Source organism: Herpailurus yagouaroundi, unplaced genomic scaffold (assembly GCF_014898765.1).
Source record: "Herpailurus yagouaroundi ecotype Mexico unplaced genomic scaffold, PumYag 355, whole genome shotgun sequence".
In the NCBI taxonomy this organism is placed as follows: Eukaryota; Metazoa; Chordata; class Mammalia; order Carnivora; family Felidae; genus Herpailurus; species Herpailurus yagouaroundi.
In genome coordinates this window covers 4843524-4862801 of record NW_024412572.1, presented here as the reverse complement: position 1 = coordinate 4862801, position 19278 = coordinate 4843524, and the positions used below count along the sequence as shown (strand labels likewise).

At 46.2% G+C, this 19278-nt stretch overlaps 1 protein-coding gene across 1 annotated transcript in view; it reads right to left on the bottom strand.

The window, feature by feature from the left end:
• Positions 1–19278, bottom strand: part of CRACR2A (calcium release activated channel regulator 2A) — a 133359-nt gene that overhangs the window by 22174 nt on the left and 91907 nt on the right. The window contains exons 8-12 of the mRNA XM_040462641.1: positions 16953–17140; positions 11730–11801; positions 7750–7795; positions 5708–5814; positions 1829–2147 (exon numbers count right to left, since the gene is read on the bottom strand). Coding sequence (XP_040318575.1) covers positions 1829–2147; positions 5708–5814; positions 7750–7795; positions 11730–11801; positions 16953–17140 — 732 coding nt within the window. The remainder of the gene's footprint in view (positions 1–1828; positions 2148–5707; positions 5815–7749; positions 7796–11729; positions 11802–16952; positions 17141–19278) is intronic.

The following is a 19278-nucleotide window of genomic DNA, read 5'->3' as shown; positions in this document are numbered from 1 at the left end:
GCCCCTCCCCCACTCGTTCTCTTCTGCTCTCTCAAAATAAACAAACTTAATACAATAAAATAAAAAGATTTGAGATATTATATACAATTTTATTCTACTTTCTCATATTAAATTATAAATATTTTTCTGCATCACTAAAGTTTCTTGAAAATGTTATTTTTAGCAGTGCTACGTAATCTATTGAGTTAATACACTTGAATTTATGTTTCTCTCATTGGACATTTTTTCAAGTGTTTACAAATATACATAACCATTGTTGAGTTAAGTCTTTTTCTGAATCTGGTTATTTCCTTAGGAAAGATTGCTGGACGAGAAGTGCCAGTTTGTAGGATGTGGAATTTTTAAGTCCTTGATTCCTGTTATCAAACCGCTTTCCAGAAAGGCTGTACCAATTTATTCCTTAGCAGCCTTGCATGGGAGGGCCTGCCTCACAGTGCTCTTCTAAAGACCAGAGCCTCCACCGAAGCTGCTATTGCCTCCTTGTACAGCGTATTTCCCCATTGCTGTAGTTTCTGTCCTGGGCTAACTATTGGCACACCTGGGGCAGCCAGCACTGACAGGAGAGCACATGGTGAGAAGCCTGGGCGCATGTCCCTGTGGGACTAGACCAGGCCCCACTCTTCTGGGCTTCTGTGTCCCTCTCTGTCACATGGGAGAAGCCATTTCTGATGGACCCCATCAGACAACTGTGGGGATCACATGGCCCAGCACACATGGATGCTTAGTTTCTCCCTTTATCTGGTCTCCTACTGACCTCTTAACACTTTTATATTGGGGGTATATCTTGGGATATTTAAAACCCCTATGTGCCCCCTGCCTGCAAGTGTAGGTCTGTGATGAAGGGTACATGGAAGGGCGTGTAGGAAGGAGGAGCTCCTACCCACCACTGGTGCCATCCAGTTCTCAGTTTCCCCTGGCTTAGGGCCCTTCAGGGAAAGGATACGTAGGCATGAATGTTAAGCCAGGCCCAAGAATGACAATGATGCCGACAGGTCCCTGCAGTGGTCAGAAAGGTTTCCTGTCATATATGCTAACACAGCCATTTGAAAATGCTCCAGTGGTAAGGGCTCAGGTCTAAAGGGCTGCCCCAGTGGACGGGGGGAGCCTCTTTCACATTGTCGTGGACATTTCTATAGCCTTTTAGAGGGTCAAGTGGGAGGTGAAAGGGCTTGAGGAGTCTATTCATGGGCCTGGATCACCAACAAGGTGAGGAACATCATCACCATGAACCAGAGGAAGATGGTTAATATGGCCTACTTCTCCCACAAGATTTAGCAGGAATACCTGGTAGGAAGTGCAGGAGGGATGTGGGAACAGAGGGTCACCCCAAAGGGAGGCATGGGAAGGGCATTTGGGAATGAAACCATGATTAGCTGATGAGGAACTGAGAGAAAAATGATGGTACACAAACTTTGCAGAGCAATGATTGCCCCTGTTGGGAACAGTCACAGAATGTGAGAGAGGATGTGTAATTTCAAAAGTATGTGATAATTTTATGCTAAGAGCCAAGCAGATTGTTTGTCTAAAGTAGCTACTCAGTAAATGCTTCTGAATCTGAATCAGAAATGAGAACATAGGGAGTGGGGAAAACAACAGAAGTTATAGAGTATTTACCAGGACCCCTGAGTCTCCCCAGTGACACTCAGTTCAGCAGGGCAAGCTGGTATCAGAAGGACACAAATATGATGATTCATAAAACTAGCTGCACCTGACTTCCCAAGCTGAACCTGACTTCCCACGCTGCTTTTGCGGCTCTTGGGCTCAAATGCAAATGACAGGTATAGAGGTGACAAAGACATCTATGGACCAATATAGGATGTGCCCTTACCTTAGACAGGTCTTCTTTTCCAATAGGTTGCCCTCGAGGAGATGTAGGCATGCGTTCCAAAGGTCTGGCCTGTTGGCTTTGTCTTTCCGCCCTCTGTTGGGAGACCTTTTCCTCTTCTGGGCATTTGCTCAGTGGCTGCTCAAAGCCACCATCCAGGAGCTGGGGCAAGGGGTCTTCTTCAATAGAGATGATTCTGCGGAATGCCCGGGTGAGTGGACCCCCAGGTCCTGGCTCCTCTTCTGGAAGGGGATATCCACTCAGGCCCAGGGAGCTTCTCCTTCTCGAGAAGCCAAATACATCTTCTTCCTCCTCTGACTGGCTATTTTTGGATAGGGAAGGGAAGAGAAATGGGGAGAATAGCACAAAATATATCAATATTGAAACCAGAGAGATGTCTCATAGCTCTTTGACAAGCAAGATGTCTTGAAAGCTCTGTGACAAACAAGTAACTGAAGAGCATCACGCCTTGGGGGCAGAGAGCTCCAGGAAAGGAAAAAACAAGACCCTGCATTCTTGGGCTCATTCACCCAACACACTTATGGAAGTGCTTAGTGAATATAAAAATGACAAAGTGGTGGTGATGATGATGAAGGTGATGGTGATGATGAAGGTGGTAGTGATGATGATGATGAAGGTGGTGGTGAGGATGGTGGTGTTGAAGATGATGAAGGTGGTGTTATGATGATGAAGGTAGTGGTGATAATGATGAAAGTGGTGGTGATGAAGATGATGAAGGCATTGGTGATGATCATGATGATGTTGATGGTGTGATGATGAAGGTTGTGGTGATGATGATGATAAAGATGGTGGTGATGTTGATGATGATGGCAATCATGAAGGCGGTGGTGATGGTAGTGGTGATGAAGATGATGAAGGTGGTGGTGATGATGATTACCACCAGATATTTAGCTAATGACATAGTCACACACAGGTGGACATGTCCTCCTGGAATGCTCAGCGTAGTGGGGAGTGGAAGCAATAATGGCACAACTAAATATACTTCGACAAGCTGTGGGAAGTGCTTAAAAGGTGGAGTGAGGGTGTGAGGAAAGGAGACAGGGGCACCTGGATGGCTTAGTTGGTGGAGCGTTTGACTTCGGCTCAGGTCATGATCTCATGGTTTGTGAGTTCAAGCCCCACATTGGGGTTCACTGCTATCCGTGAAAAGCCCACTTCAGATCCTCTGTCTCCCTCTCTTTGCCCTTCCCCAACTTGTGCTCTCTCAAAAATAAATAAAACATTTAAAAAAAGATCTGGAAATAAAGTATCCACAATTAACAATCAGGTGGCCTTGGCTGTGGTCCCATACCAGCCCTTACTGACTATGCCACTAGGTAAGACACTTCCACCCTTCCAAATCTCAGTTTCCTCAGCATAAAATGTGGCTCATCTTCCCTGCCTATCTCACAAATAAGACAATGCATAAGTAGACATGTTCACAAAACAGCCCTTGGCAATGTGAGTGAGGGGTACTGCTGCTCTGGGAGAAGCCCCCACCACAGGATGGACGTCCACTGGCTCCAAAGAAGCTGCTCACTTGGGGATGGGCTTGGGGTTGGAAGCAAGCCAGACAGGGCACCTCTACCTGCTTTTTCTACCTTTCTTTTTCTCTTTCAGTGTCCCTGGAAGTCAGAGTGAAGAGTAAGTGGCCTCAGAGGTCTACATGCATATTTGCTCCCAGAAGCATCTGAGCATCAAGAATAAGGAAAAGCAGCAGGAAGTGAAAGGAGGGAACTGGTCAACCAGATGTAGAATGAAAGCACAGGCTGTATTTTCAGAAGGTTTTGACAGCAAAGGCCTCACAGACCCTTCCTGGCACAGGAGCTCGGGTCTCTGTGAACAATTAAAGCTGGGAAGTGTTTTAAATGGAAGTTTGACAGGGAGAATTTTGAGTCCAAAACTGAAACACACATGCACGTCCACACACATGCACACAAATATGCAATGATTAGAAAAGAAAACAGAATGTGAATGAGGTAAGGAAGTGACAGGGCCAATGGAGAAAGAAGGCAGGGGGGAAGGTCACAGACAGAGTATGCAGAACAGTGAAGCTCCCTTCATTTCCCCCCTGTCTTCAGCTTATAATATTTATTATTCCTAAGGACCAGTAATAGGAAGGAAAAAGGAAAAACTGCATGTATCATTGTCCCAAAGTTAAGTACAACTCCAAAAGATAAATTAAGAGAGAAGGCTTGCTCACAAAAATGGTGACTTAATTTGGTTCCCTTGATATAAAATAGAGAACTTTATAGCAATTCAGGGACTTTTCCAGTTATTTATAAAATCATAGTTTTTAATAGAAGCTGACTGTCCTCTCTCCAACAAATTTCTTCTCTAGTCTATCAACCCTACTGACTGCTTATCCACTTTAGAACACAATTAGTATTCCCATTCACTTTCACTCTGCTTCCACCCAAGTATGTACATGTGTGCACATGTGAGCAAGTGTGCAAATACACATGCAGCATATTTTTTAAAGGCCTTGCAGCCAGGAAAAAAATGGCCACCGCAACAGCCCTAAAATGAAGCATTTTTTTGAAAAAAGCTTTTGATTTGGAAAATTCTCGAGCACTATTGACACTCTGTAATACCCTTGGCTTAGCACGACTGTGTTCATTTTTGGTTTTGTCACCAAAGGCTATGTACCAGCAGCAGAGAGCAGTGGCTTCTGCCAAAGTCTGTATTGGAACTGATGGTGCACAATTTGTTATTTACTTGATTGCCTGTTTCCTTTACTCAACCATAAGCTCCATGAGAGCAAAGATAGGGTCTATTTTGCTCACCACTGTATACTTCGCACATAGCATAATATCTTGCACATAGGAGGCACTCAATAATGGATTTTACGGCAGGACTCATGTTTAGCTTATTTTTGGATCTTCACAGAACTCAAAACAATGTCTGGTACAAAGTAAGCCATCGGTGAATGTTTGTTGAATGAATATATTCAATGCTGAGTTGGTGAAAGGCCAACTCTTATTGCAGAAACTTGGATCCCCAACTGTATCCCTCTCTGAGCTATTTAGAAAAGGAATTCAGGATGACTGGGTCCAAGCCTTGACTGATGAGCTCATCAACATCTCCAGAGTCACTTCCCCTTTTTGTATTGTGATTTCATACTTGCTGTCCTCAGGGTCTCCTGGATAAGCAAATCTATTCACTTTTTCCCTGGCTTTCATACTTAGGGGTCTGGTTGCCTCTACCTTTATGTGGCCTTTATGTGGATGGAGCAACATGTCAAAAAAGAAGAGAGGGCAGAGGACTGGCTTGCCTCTTTCAATGGGCAATGAGCCACCCCTTTGGGGACTCCAACTCAATAATGTGCTGTCTAACAACCACAAAAAATGTTATCTTTGAGGTAATTAAATATGAGTCATTGAAAGGAATCTGTCAAGCGCAGGCCCTATTCCTGCTTATAAAGGAGTTCAACTATTGGAGACTCCATACCACACTTTAATTTCCCTTCAGAGTCCAAATAGTCATGTCCTTGAAAAACCAAGTGCATTCAGCCTACTCAACAGAGAGCACAGTACCTACAGCCACGCTTCATCTCTCCTGCTCGACCCCTCTCGTCCTCTCTCTCTTTCCTCCACTGATCTACAGCGTCTCTTCAGCTCCTTTCTGTAGACACACACCAGGGTGGGGCAGCCCCAGAAGATGATGTCCTGTCCTAGGGACCTGCTCTGCACAGTCCTCCTCCCACTTGGATGTAGGGTAAGGAAGGAACACGTCCTCCAAGATTCAAGGGGAATGAGTGAAAGGGATTCCAGGCTTCCTCACCCAGGGCCACTCCTTGAGAAACAACGGGCTCAGAGCCAGCTCTAGAGGAGTGCAAGACAAATGAACACATAATGAATGAAGAAATACAGGATAACTTACCTCCTAAGAATCCCTCTGCCATCCATATATTTGCCTATCACAGAGCCAGATCTCTGTTTCCAGTTTGCCTTGGAAGCAGCTGTGTTTGCCTTGGCTGCCTTATCTTTCTGCAGAAACACAGAATGCCCTCAGATCCATGCCTGCTGATATGTCCCAATATTTGAGCAGAAAGGGCTCAACTTTCCCACCTCACAGGTCAGGCTCTAAACAAATTTCTGAAGTAAGACACAATGTTCACATGCTCCCTGTTAACATTCACCCACTCTTTCCTTTTGTTATTGTCTCTTGCCAGGATCCCTCCATCTCCCACCCAAAATCTAAGGGAATGAATCTATACACAGTTTAGAGCCTGGGGTCCACCTTGTTACCCTTCACAGGAGTACTAACAGTTTGCAAGATGACAATAAGAAGAGATAATGTGGAATGCATAGGAAAATATTTACGCGTGGAAATGTCTGTGCATCTTTAAATCACACTCATCTGTGTGCCTCTAACTCTTTACTTCCAAAGCCCCAGGAATGAGAAAGGGACTGGCCCAGAGGATCGATTAGCCCAGCGCCCTTGTGGGGGAGGGGAGGAGTCAGGGCTTGCAACCCTGTTGGCAATTCTCCCCAGCAAATGTCTTCCAGAACATGAGGGGGAGTTCGATCACAAGGAAGAATCTCTCATCAACCATCCCCACGATTTCCAGTGATTCTTAATGAGAGAAGGAGGGGCTGCAGTGCTCCCAGGGTCCCTGAAGGTATGGCTATAATGATTCCAAATTAATCTTTAATTATTATTCAGCATGAACGTGATTTTATCCCTCTTTTTTCTATTCCCCGCTAGGGGTTGTTAATTCCATTCCCTTTTCAAAGCAAAATGAGTTTGGCAGGTGGAGGGACGTGAGGTCAAAGGATTAGGGGGACATTTGGTTGGAAGTTTCATAATAAATTCAGTGTTACTTCTAAAACAATTATAACCATTATCATCCTCAAACAAACATGTGCAGGCTTAAGCCTTGCTCGAATAGTACACAGAGGTAGGCGGTAGAGAAGTTTGCTGCCAGTCAGTGACAGAAAAGATACAGTGGTGTAACCAGGTCCCCCAGGGATTTGCAGTTATAAACCAGGTCGGACCTAATTCACTGCAAACCGGCTGCCTTGTGCTGACCACATTTAGGCCACTGTCCAGCTAAGGGCCCACAGCATATGACCCTCCTCTTTCCAAGAGTTTTTTTTTTTTTTTCCCTCAAAAGTATCTATCATATGGAAAAAAGGATAGGCATTCCCTTTCCTCATGTGATAGTTGGGGTCATGGTTCAAGGAAATTAATGACTTGCCCAGGGACATATGAGAAATTCATGGTGTGATAAATCCTGATCATTAGAACATTGCATCAATGAATTGTTCCCTCTTTTTCCTTCCCTTCAGAGCATCCAATGACTCCTATCTAAAGGGGAAGATGAGTAGGAGAACACGGAATCCTGGATTTTGTTTAATGTGGCTCAAAATGATGACCTGTAAATAAATATAGGATTCTGTGCTATTAGGGAAAGTGTGTACTGTAGAGCTCAGTTCTGGAGGAGCAGGGTCCCCACAGGATAAAAAAATGGGTACTTAAAATCAGCTATGTTAATAGTCAAATGTACATTTTTAATTTGTTCCATGATTGTGGAAAAATGCAAATTTCATCAAATGATAAAAATTTTAATGAAGGAAAAAAAACCTTGTGAGTGTTTTGGTTAAAAGTGATCATGACATTTCAACTGCACCGCCTCCTGGATGGAGCTACCATGTCCATGTCCAAGAAATCTGTGACCCTCCCAAGCATCGTAGTCTCTTCATGCCAAGAAGAAAGTGTGTTACTTCACGGAAAACTAACACACTGCTACTCAGAAGGCCCCCTCGAATTTTTTATTATTTTCAAAAAATCCATGCCATTTTCTGCTTCTACAGAAAGGGTGAGCCAGACTGCAAGGACATTCTTGGGCCTGTCCCAGCATGGTCTCTGGCGGCCAGGGGACCCAAACCCCATCGGGAAAGGGAACACAGGGCAATTACCTGAAAACAGATGTCCCGTTCATCCCGAAGGTGCTTGTTCCTTTCCCTGCAAACAGAAAAGGGGAATCTATTTAGACATGGTATTTGCAGTTGAGAAATCCAAGAGCAGCCACTTTGCCAGTGAGAGGAGTGCAGAGAAAGGCTTTATGTGGAAGGCCCAGGGAGCGCGTGGAATCTCTTTCCTAAGGGGGGGGGGGTGATGGAGGGTAGTTTGTGTGTAAATCAGTTGGAGGCAGGGGTGGGGGGACATAGAATGACTGTGACACCCACCACCCTTCAGGATCATGCACTGGTCTGTCCTACCACTAGGGGGAGCCTCCCCCAGAGGGTGACCAGCAGTTCCAGCTGCACCTGTGAGCTTGCTATTGGGCGCGCTCTCTCCCTGAACCATTCATTTCATGCATGCATGCAGTACTCCCACAAATGTCCCCTGAGCACCCACTACATGCTAAGTGAAGTCCTAGCTCTCAAGGTTTACACAAATAGATAAAAGAAAAAGTTTCTGTCCTTGGGGAATTGGTGTTTTAGTGCAGGGTTCATTGCTCTCAAGAAAGATAAAGCAGGGACGTGGAATAAAGAGTGCCAGGGGTGCAGTGGTATTTCAGGAGGCCGGTCAGGGAGGGGCATCTGTGCAGAGGCTTGCAGGAGCGAAGGGGCACTATGCCAGCAGTTGAGGGAAGAGCAGCACAGGCAGTGGAGACAGCAAAGGCTAAGCCTGGAGTCAGGCTCAAACAGGGGTGTGCAAGGAACACAGAGGAGGGCATCAGAGTGCTCAGAGGAGAGCCGCTAGGAAATGAAGTCAGAGGGGCACCCGGGTGGCTCAGTCTGTTGAGTGTCTGACTCTTAATCTCGGCTCAGGTCATGATCTCACAGTTTGTGGGTTCGAGCCCCACATCAGGCTCTGTGCTGACACTATGGAGCCTGCTTGAAATTCTCTCTCTCCCTCTCTCTCTGCCACTCCCCCCCATCAAAATAAATAAATAAACATTTTTTTAAAAAAGCAAATGAGGTCAGAGAAAGGTGAGGGGACAAATGGAGACCTGCTCATTCATAGTCTTGTGGGCCATTGTAGGAACTTGGGATTTTACTCCAGATGAGATATGAAGCCGTGGGGGTTGGGGGAGTAGCAGAGGAGTGTCCTGATCTGACTCAAGTTTTCAAAGGAGCCCTACAGATGCTGTGCTAAGAATACATTGCTGGAGACAAGGGTGGCACCCTGAGAACTGGCCACTCTTTCAAGCAACATGGAGGTCCCTGGTTCCCCTTTCAGTGCAATTGAGGCAGAAGGAGCCTGACTGGAGGGTCAAGAATGTGAGGAGAGGAAGTGGAGATGGAATGCAAGTGTAAACACTTCTTTTGAAAGGTTTTGAAAGCCATTAAAGAAATGCAAAGTAGCTGGATGCCTAAGTGGTGACAGGAGCTGCTGGGTAAGAAATGCTATAGGACATTGGTTGGTCTCCCCAAAAGAGAAACAACCAGCCATGGAGGAGAGACAATACCCACTGGACCAGCCCTTGAGGAAGGTCTCATTCTAGTGCACATTTGGGAGAGCCAGGCACATGGGGCATTCAGCCACCACAACAGAGAAGGCAGGAGGTAGGCATGGATGGGCACAGGGGACATGCTCATGTGACAGTTCTGCCTGTCTCCATGATAGTAGCAAAGCCTGAGAATGGCAAAGGGAGAGTTTCCTTCCAGAAGGCCCCTCGCTCTATGCTGGCAGAGAGGTTAGCAGCCTTGCACCCGGGTGAGGACATGGGGGCCCCGGAATCTCCATCAGGGAGTTCGCTGTGGTGTTTCCTGCTTTGTGCAGTCGTCTCCAGGCAGAAGCTTCGGCAGTCAAAGAGATGCTACACCCTCTAAATAAATGTCCACCTTAATTCACACTAATGCCCTGTCGTGATGGTCACTCATATATATATCATCTCACTCTCAAGAGAAGCCTGTGAGGCAGGCATGAGAAAACGAACATTCCATCTGGTTAAGTCAATTGCCCAAGGTCACACAAAGTAATAAGGGTAGTGCTGGGTCTTGACCCAGATCCGGCCCCAAAGTCCATGTTCCCAACTGAGTCCCCTGAAATTGTTTCCTTTTGCTGCTACTTGCCCCTAGGAGGGCAGTCCCTTCCTCACACTGTCATATCCCAGCCATTGCCATGATGGGGGCAGACCCCCATCCTCCCCCCCAACTTCCAACTTGATATCCCTTGCCTCGGCATTATCTCTGTCCTTGATTCCCATTTCCCCACTGCTGTCTGTCACTACCTGATGATTTCACTGTGGAGGAAAAATCTGCCATGGGGGCCTTCCTCGCTACGGATGGACTTTGACCTGCTGCAGAATCTAAGCTTGTATGCATGTGATAGCACAGAAAGACTTTGGGCATGTAATTCTGCACAAATGCCAGTCTCCATCAAAAAGACCCATGCGTTTGTAGAGATCTGCCTTGTCATTCTCCTCTGCTCATTCGCTTTGAATCTGTCCTTTTCTTCTAAGTACAACAGAAAAAAGGGGGAAAAATCAAAATTTGTCCTTGTACACCCTGTTCTCTTCTTTTCACTAAAGCCTTCTAAGATTCAAGACCTGCTCTCAAATGGATTAGAACTTGGTCATGTCAGAACCCCCTTCCATCTCCCCAGCCTTTGCAGTCCTGTTTGAATCATGTATTGAGGGAAATAAATCTGAAATGCATTCAGTTCTGAGCACTTTTCAATTTGGTAGCATCACAGATGCCAGACACGGTGACCTCACCTTGCTTTCAAATAAAACAAAACAAGTCAGAGTGTACCTGATTTAAGACAACTGCACTCTAAAAACCAGAACCTGGGGAGCCTGGGTGGCTCAGTCGGTTAAGCGGACGACTCTTGATTTTGGCTCAGGTCATGATCTCATGGTTTGTGAGTTCGAGCTCCACATTGGGCTCTGTGCGGACAGCGTGGAGCCTGCTTGGGATTCTTCTCTCTCTCTCTCTCTCTCTCCCTCCAGCACTCTTTCTCTCTCAAAATAGATGAATAAGCTTAAACAAAAATAAAAAGCAGAACCCAAAGTGCTCGTGCCCCATCACCATTCCCAAGAGGTGTTTGGCAGACAGAAGGTACTGTAACTTGGAAACCTCACATGCAAAAGTGAAAATCCCATCTTTCCACACGCAGGTTTTGTTTTGGGTTTGGTTTTGGCACATTCCAGACCAATGAGCTTTGAATTTACAGTAAGTTGTAGCAAGTGGAGGAAACTCTAAACTCCTTTGCTCTGCTTATGCTCTGTTTGTGACTCATTTGCTCATTCAACAGACATTAGGAGACTATGGCAGAATCAAGAGAATCAGCCAGATACAGATCTCAAGTCTGACTCCCGAAGTGAGTGTCTGTCTCCTTTGGTAAATTGCTTCACTTCTCTGCTATCATTTTCCTTCTCTGTTAATTCCCCTATCAGGAACTGCCCTTCTTTCTTTAGTTTTGTTGAAGATGAAAGGCATCCCAGGGGCACCTGGGTGGCTCAGTTGGTTGAGCGTCTTGACTTCGGCTTAGATCATGATCTCAAGGTCATGGGTTTGAGCCCCACATGTGGAGCCTACTTGATTCTCTGTCTCCCTTTCTCTCTGCCTCTCCCCAGCTTGCGTTCTCTCTCCCTCAAAAATAAACATCAATTTTTTTTTTTTAAAGAGAAAGGGATACTATATCTTCCACTGGGTAGATGCTCAAGAAATTCAGTTCTGCTCCTACCTGAGCAAGTACCACATAAGGTGCTGTGGGAGATGCCACAAAGAATGAGGCAGAGCCTACCTGCAGATGTGCAAACTGGAGAGGGATGTGGGCGTGTGTGTGAAGGGACCAAACATAATATGCTGGGGATCAGGGGAATGAGGGCACTCTCTCAGCAGCTGTGATCATCCAGAATGTAGGCAGGGAAGACTTTCAGCCTGGCTCTTCCAACCCAAGGAATGTGGGATATGCTCTCAGAACACATCTGATGCTGACACACCTCAGGAGATCCAGCTGTTTCAGAAGCCCCAACTTCTCACGCTGCAGGCTCTCCGTCACACGGTACACTTCCCTGAAGAAGAGGCCAACACAGACTTATGAGCTTCTATAGCAGGGATTTAAGCCACCACGGTGTGAGGGGCTGTGTTGTAGTTGGTCCTGTTGTAGTTGGTCCTGGGTAGGACCAGCAGGTAGCACCCCACCCTGGGGTCAGAGGGATATGCCTCCCCTGATGAGCACCTGCTGTGTGCAGGTGGTTACAGCTATGATCTCACTTCATCATCACAGACTCCCGATTTGGAAGGTGAGATTACCCCTATTTTATAGACACAGACAGAGAACCAGTAACTCTCCCCGTGTCCCATAGACAATCCACGACTGAGTAGATTAGGACCCCCTACTCCCAAACCCATGAACAGGGCTTCATAATAATCACTTGGCCTTCCCAGGCTCTAGGTGACCCTGTCCTACCCAGAACCAATACTCTCCAGCCCAATCCTGCAAGTGAGAGCAGAACTTGTATTTTTCCTGTAGCTGGTTTCCTTTGTTTCCAGGAGTTCCAGAAGAATCCTTTCCCCTTCCCCATCCTCCCCTATAAGTCTCCAATCTGTTCTTAGATCTCTGTAATTTCCTCTGTTGGTCATTCATTTCTTTAACTTAGGAGTTCTCATCTCTAGCCATAAAGCAGAGATCAAATGTATCAATTATAATCAGATACTTAGATCACAGTGTGAACACATCAATCATGTCAATCATCCTTTGAGTAAGGGGAGGGAGGAGCTGAGAGGTAGTGGAGGTGTCTGGAGACCAACTCAGATGGTGAGGTAGGAATTGCCTGGTTTGTCTGCATCTCTAAATGCAACCCAGTGCCCAGCATGAAGGTGTCGTCAACAAAAAGCAGTAAGAAACAGGGGACCCTGGGTGGCTCAGTTGGTTAAGCGTCCAACTCTTCGTTTCAGCTCAGGTCATGATCTCACAGTTCGTGGGTTCAAGCCCTATATCAGGCTCCATACTGACAGCTTGGAGCCTGGAGCCTGCTTGGGATTCTCTGTCCCCCTCTCTGCCCCTCCCTCGCTTGTGCACTCTTCATGCTCTCTTTCTTTCAAAATAAATACATAAACAACAACAACAACAACAACAACAAACGAATAGTAGTAAGAAACAAAAGGAGAGAGGGCAGAGAGTGGGGGATGAAAGAAGGAGGCAGGGATGGAGGAAGAAAGAGAGGAAGGGAGGGGTGAGTCGGGGAGGTATTCAACACCACCCGGGGAAGAAAGAAAAAAAAGGAAAGCAGAATTGGGTGACACTGGAAAATAAGCCTTGCTGAACTTCGCAACTTTGCCTCCATCCTTCCCTCTGGGCTCTGCACTGTGCTTTTAGAAATGTTTAAATCACCCCTAAGGTTACTGCAAAAGGCCCAAAGTTCCACATTTCCAAACCACAGCATAGTTGCTAGTGTAGGGAGCATCTTATAGTCTCACAAAATGCGTCCATTTCCATAGGCTGTCCAGACTACCCCGATTGTGCACACACCGGGCTGGGCGGAGACAGTCACCCCTCTGCCGCACCCTCAATGCCATTACTGAGTTGGCGAAAACAGCACCTGCTTGCTCAGTCCATAAGGCTTGAGCCCACCTCACAATAGATTCCTTAAAAGGTATCTGTGTGGTTCTTCCCCCTTTATGGAATAATTATAAAGTCAATTTACAACAATAACAGACCGAATCAAATTCTAAGTTCACCTCAGACAATCCTAATTAAGCAATAAAACTTCTCTAGCTCCTGCAGAGATGCCAATTCCTAACACTTTATTACCAATTATATTTAATTTCAACTTGAGGGAAAACAATGTATTTCCCATTATCCAAACCGGGTCCCCAAATCCCTGTCTAGGATTCTGCTGTGATGAGCAGTATGTGAGCACAGCTGTTTGCTGCTGCGGTGCCCTGTGAGCCACGATGGCTTTGTGGATCCTCTGTCCCAGCCCTGGGTTCTGATTCTCAACCAGGAGCAGACGACTCTACCCCTGCTAAGGGAAATCACTCCCTGGACACCTGACATCTGTGTTCTCACAGAACATTTGATTTAGGAGCGATTCCTAAGAAATAAGGCATTCCAGGTCTTTGCACTGTAGACACAACAGAGTTGACTGCTGGAGCCACACACACACACACACACACACACACACACACACACACACACACTACATATTGATGAAATATGTCTACCTATTTGTCTAATAAACATGCATCTATTTAGATACACACACATTGTCAGACTTTTTCTGTGTTCACAAAAAGGAAGGCATCTAACCTAGACATTCTAAAGGTCTGTACTTGGTACTATGTGGACTGAAAGAGAAAGAAATTACCATTTTTCATAGGAGTGACTGGTGACAGGTTTATGGCTGTCTTTAGGGAACTGCTGTTGGCTTTATTTTCTGGAGAGGGATGAGAGAGGGAGCATCTCCAAAATATATCGCCAAGTGAAAACACAGGCAAATGCAGAACAGTGTGTAAATGAAAAGTGTGTGTGTGCTTGTATATGCATAGAACACTCTGGAAGGATCCACAAGAAACCCTGAGGGGTGGCCTCTGGGTCTTTGCAGACCTCTTGCTGAGTATAGATCCTTTTGTGTCTCATCATAAACTACCCACCCCAAATAAAAATTCATTAACAAAATAAACAGGTGCTGCTTTCCAGCTGACCTTCATCTTTATGTTATCTCTCCTGCTTGATTGTTCTTTCTTTATCTTATTTTAAAATCAAGTTCTCCCTCCTTGAGCATCTTTGGAGAACAGAAAAATTAATTTTGCCCATTTAGAATTCTAGCTGATAAGTGACTAAGTCTTTTTATCTCCCAGTACCGTCCTCTCCTTTCCCAGATGCTCTGGTGCAGCATCAGACAGCAAGACATTGTGAGTTGAGGGGGGAAGCACATGATATGGGGAGAACTCGGCTCTGTCCCTGTTTTCTGGCACTAGCTAGCTGTGTGGCTTTGTGTCACTGCATCTCTCTGAGCCTCAGGTTCTTCATTTATAAAATGAAGAGGTGGATTAGAGCACTCACCTGCTATCAGTACTGCAGATCTGGGACTCTGTTCTACAGGGAACCAGCTAAGGCTCTCACTGCCCTCTCTCCTGACCTCCCCAGACAGGACACACTCTCCTGGGCTCCAGCATGCTTTCCAGCTGCATAAGGCATTGTGCGCTTTTTGAAAACAAGTCATGAAGTTCCTGAAATCATTTATCTCTTCCTCCTGACCCTCTTTTTCAGTTCCCAGCCTCCAGAGATTGTCTCTGGCTTGGTTAATTAAGATAAGACTTCAGAAAGATTTTAATCCTCATGCTGTGATTTGATACCCTGGCACTGGGTGCTTACTTCCATTTGCTGTTCTAATGCTGGTGCCTTCAGATGTTTGTTGTTTTAAAATTTGATTCAATTTTAAGAGCCTGAGTCCTTAATTCTGTTTGTAAAGTTAAATGCCTGTGCCTTGTTGGCCTGCTCTCAATGAGGAGGAACTGATTTTGCTCATTTACAATGAAATACACTGTCCTCCCCTGGTCACCCAAGAATTAGAGTGAAGGGGTTTGTCTTAAGTCAGCTGCTCAGAATACATTTTCTTTTTAACTGGAGAAATCTTGGGGCACCTGGGTGGCTCAGTCCATTAAGCATCCGACTTTGGCTCAGGGCATGATCTCACAGTTTGTGAGTTCGAGTCCCACGCCGGGCTCTGTGCTGACAGCTCAGAGCCTGAAGCCTGCTTCAGATTCTGTGTCTCCTCTCTCTGCCCCTACCCTGCTCATTCTCTGTCTCTGTCTCTCAAAAATAAATAAACATTAAAAAAAAATAAAATCAATCAATAAATAAAAAAACTAGAGAAGTCTTTTTAGGGTAAAACTCCACATGCAAACACATTTCCTCTCTTTCACCCTGGCAAATCAGTCCAAAACAGTACAGGACAGCACACACAGGACAGACAGCAGAACAATTTGATTTAGGCCAATGGACCCAAATTTTGCCATCATTCAGACGGAGTGAGGGCTTTCCCTTTTGAACAAGGACAGTTAACGTATGTAACACTCAGGCACTGGTAAGTAATACTGACCTTTCCTCTGAAATCACACTGTTTAAATACCTGGCACAGGACCAGGCACACGTTACCTTCTGCAGAATGAATGAAGGGAATGAACGAATGCATGAATGAGTGATGAGTGAATGATGGCCAGTCCCATTCCTGAGTACATATTTTCTGGCCGGTTCATGATTCACTGTGTGGAGTCAGCAAGATGTGTCTAGCACGGAGTGTTGTGCTAGAGAGTTACTGAAAACCTCTGACTCTTAGCTTCCTCGTCCATAACTTAGAGTTGATAATAACAGTACCTGCCACATCAGGATGCTGTAAAGTTCATATGAAACAATGTCAAACTGTTGACATAGGTGAGATATGTTGAATGTACAACATGGTACCTGGGGCAGAGCCATATGCAATAAATTTTTGACAAATGAGTAAGTTAACAAATATAAATGTGTGAACAAATAAGTGGGATTCCTGTCCCTGGGCACGCCAAAGAGTGCATTTGTTCTCAGAACCTAACACTCCCAAGATGACTGTTGGCAGCTCCTCAGCCCCAGCCTGCAGACCCAGCTCTTGATTCTTCCTTACGTGTGCTTCTGCCTAGCAGGCTGAGTCCACTGGCCGCACACCAAGAGCAGGTCACTGGCAAACCAGGCCCTGAGAGATGTGGGGCTCACCACACTGTGTCCACACAGAGGGACACTGGTAGGAGAGAGTAGGCAGACTGCAGTGAAGATTCCAGGGTACTGTCATATACTCCATCAGATTAAATCTCAGAAGCCTACCTGCTTCACTCTCGTCCTGGGTCTCTAACCTATGACAGTCACGTGTGGTCTGTCTACACACTCAGCCTTTTCTCAGTGACCGCCCTGTATTTGTTGGGTGGCTAACACATCTTTTGAATCACATGATATATTTCCCAAGAACAGGGTTGTAGACTTCCTGTCAATCCTAGATTCTGCTTGCTACAGTGCTGGTCTGCTTGATGGCCTCGGGATCCTAGAAGAGATTTCAGGGACCAAGGAGCCCCTGAGCCCCACGTTCTAGGCAAGGCGACAGGGTCTCCAAGGGAGGAGATGATGTCATGCTCACAGCAGGGGGTGAGGCTGGACAGCAGGGACAGGAACCCACGAGGGCCAGACTCACATCTCCTTCTCCTGGTGGAGTTGGTGGGCCTCTTGCTGGAGGCTCTCCAGCTGTTTCCGGGCATCCTGCAGCTCCTGGGAGGTCCGCTCCAGTTCCCGGGCCAGCTCCTGGTTTGTGACTCTCAGCTTGGTGTTCTCAGCCTTGGTTTCATGCTCATCATTTTGCAGGGTGGTGCACTGGCCTTCCAGCTGGAAAGGAAGGTGGGGGAGCAGGAGGGAATGATGAACAACCCCCATCCCATCTGGCTCTGCCCCAGTCTCCCCTCACTTTCTCCACCTGTGGGCAGGAGCCCTCACTGCCCTTGGGACTCGACAGGCTTTGTCCTGCTCCTTAAGTCACACGGATGCACTTTTGGAGGCAGGGAGGAATGGCCAGAGCACATCTCATCTCTCCCCTGTCTCCACAGGGCTACTGAACAGTCTAGAGGGAACAGCACCATTCACAAAGACTGCTGGGAAAGGGAGGTCAACAGTCCATCTGTGTCTCCAGTCCCGGTGACAATAATGATGCCATTAGCATCTCATCCATAGTCTTGAGAGCCAACCTAAATCCCTCTTGTCCTTTCAGCCAATTGTCCCCCTCGGCCCTGATGGACCTGGGAAGCAGCTAAGTGGCACTCTTCATAAAACTGTCCTTCCTAATTTTGAATTCTGACAGCAAATCTGTGTATCCCCTTTTCTTTGCTCCGCTAAATAAATCCATTCCTTTAATCTAGAGAAATGTTGTGTGGTGGCCAGAAACCCTGGAAATTCTTAGGAAACAGCTAAAACAGGTCAGACCAAACACATACCTTTTTTTTTTTCATGTCCCAAAAGGAACTAAAAAAACCTGCATTTGTATAACTGCAGCGTTTCTTGGCTGGTGATTCTGCTTTGCAAAGCTTCTAACCCTCTCACCAGAGGAGGAATCAAACCAAGGCAAATATATCATAATGAATTTAGTTTTATAAATGTGGCTAGTGAGGGGAAGAGGAGGCAGCAACAAGGAATTTTGTGTGATTCTCAAGAGGCTCCTGTGTAATCAGGCAAGCATGCAGTAATTAAATCGAGTGGTAATCATTCGTTTGAGGGATAAGTCTAATTGGTAAGAACTTAATGCATAATAGTGAGGGGGAGAAAGAGTAGAAGCAAGGGATAGCTGTGGAAGGGTAATGGGAAGGCAGCTGGCAGTTCCTCCAGTGGAAATTATCGTGTTGCAAGAGAAAGAAACCAAGGGGCACATGGGTGACTCTTGGTTTCGGCTCAGGTCATGATCTCATGGTTTCATGAGTTCGATCCCCACACTAGGCTCTGTGCTGACAGCTCAGAGCCTGCTTGGGATTCTCTCGATCCCTCTCTCTCTCTCTCTCTCTCTCTGCCCCTCCCCTGCTCAGACTGTCTCTGTCTCTCTCAAAAATAAACTTAAAAAAAAAAAAGAATTTATTAAAAAAAGAAAGAAACCAGAATGCATACATAGGTCAGGGAGCAGCAGGAGAGGGACAGTCTCTAGCCTCAGCATGGGGTAGCTTCAAGCATATTTTACTGTGTTGCTGAAAATAGCCCTCTCTATACAAATGGATGTGGTGTGTCTGGGTCTGTCCAGGGCTGGATTACTTCCAGAGCCAGACAAAACAAAACGGGAGGCCAAGTGACATCCTGGCCTTCTCTCCCCCACGAGCCCTCACCTTGGAGAGGAGTCTATGATTGTGAAGTTTGCCTAGGTAATCAATCTTCCTGAGGTCATTAGGCAGCCATGGTGGCTGGACACCACCCTACACAGTGTACTGCCCAGACCGCCTCGTGGGGGCTCAAGTGCATCAGAGGAACATCTGGTGTCTGCATCCATCCTGTGGGGTGATGGGCATAGCCACAAAAAAAAAAAAAAAAAAAAAAAGGCTAAGGAACCTCTTCCGGGCGCACAGGAAAACAGGGGATGGGCAAATTGATCTTTGAAGAGTCTCTTCCAGCTGGAGGCATCCATGGCCATCCCAGTGGGAAGACATCACTGCAGCCTCCCACAAAGCATTAGTGACTCCGTCCTTTGTACCTCAGCACCCCCCTCTCCTCTTACCCAGGATGCAGGAAACAAATTAATGTTTGGCATTCTGGCGGCTCCTGGGTATAATTAGGTTGACAATGCCTTCAGATGCCTCAAGGGAGAATTCTTGGCAACTTTTCCCAACTAAACACCTGGCGCTGGAGAGGTAAAGGCTTTATCCTGAGATCACCTGTGGTTTCAAAATGCTATCTTTTGTACAGCTAAATGGTTCTCCTCTGATTAAAAACAGACAAACAAACCCAAATCCTTGAGTGAATAGCAGGGAAAGTGGGCAAGAGCCGGGGGGGGG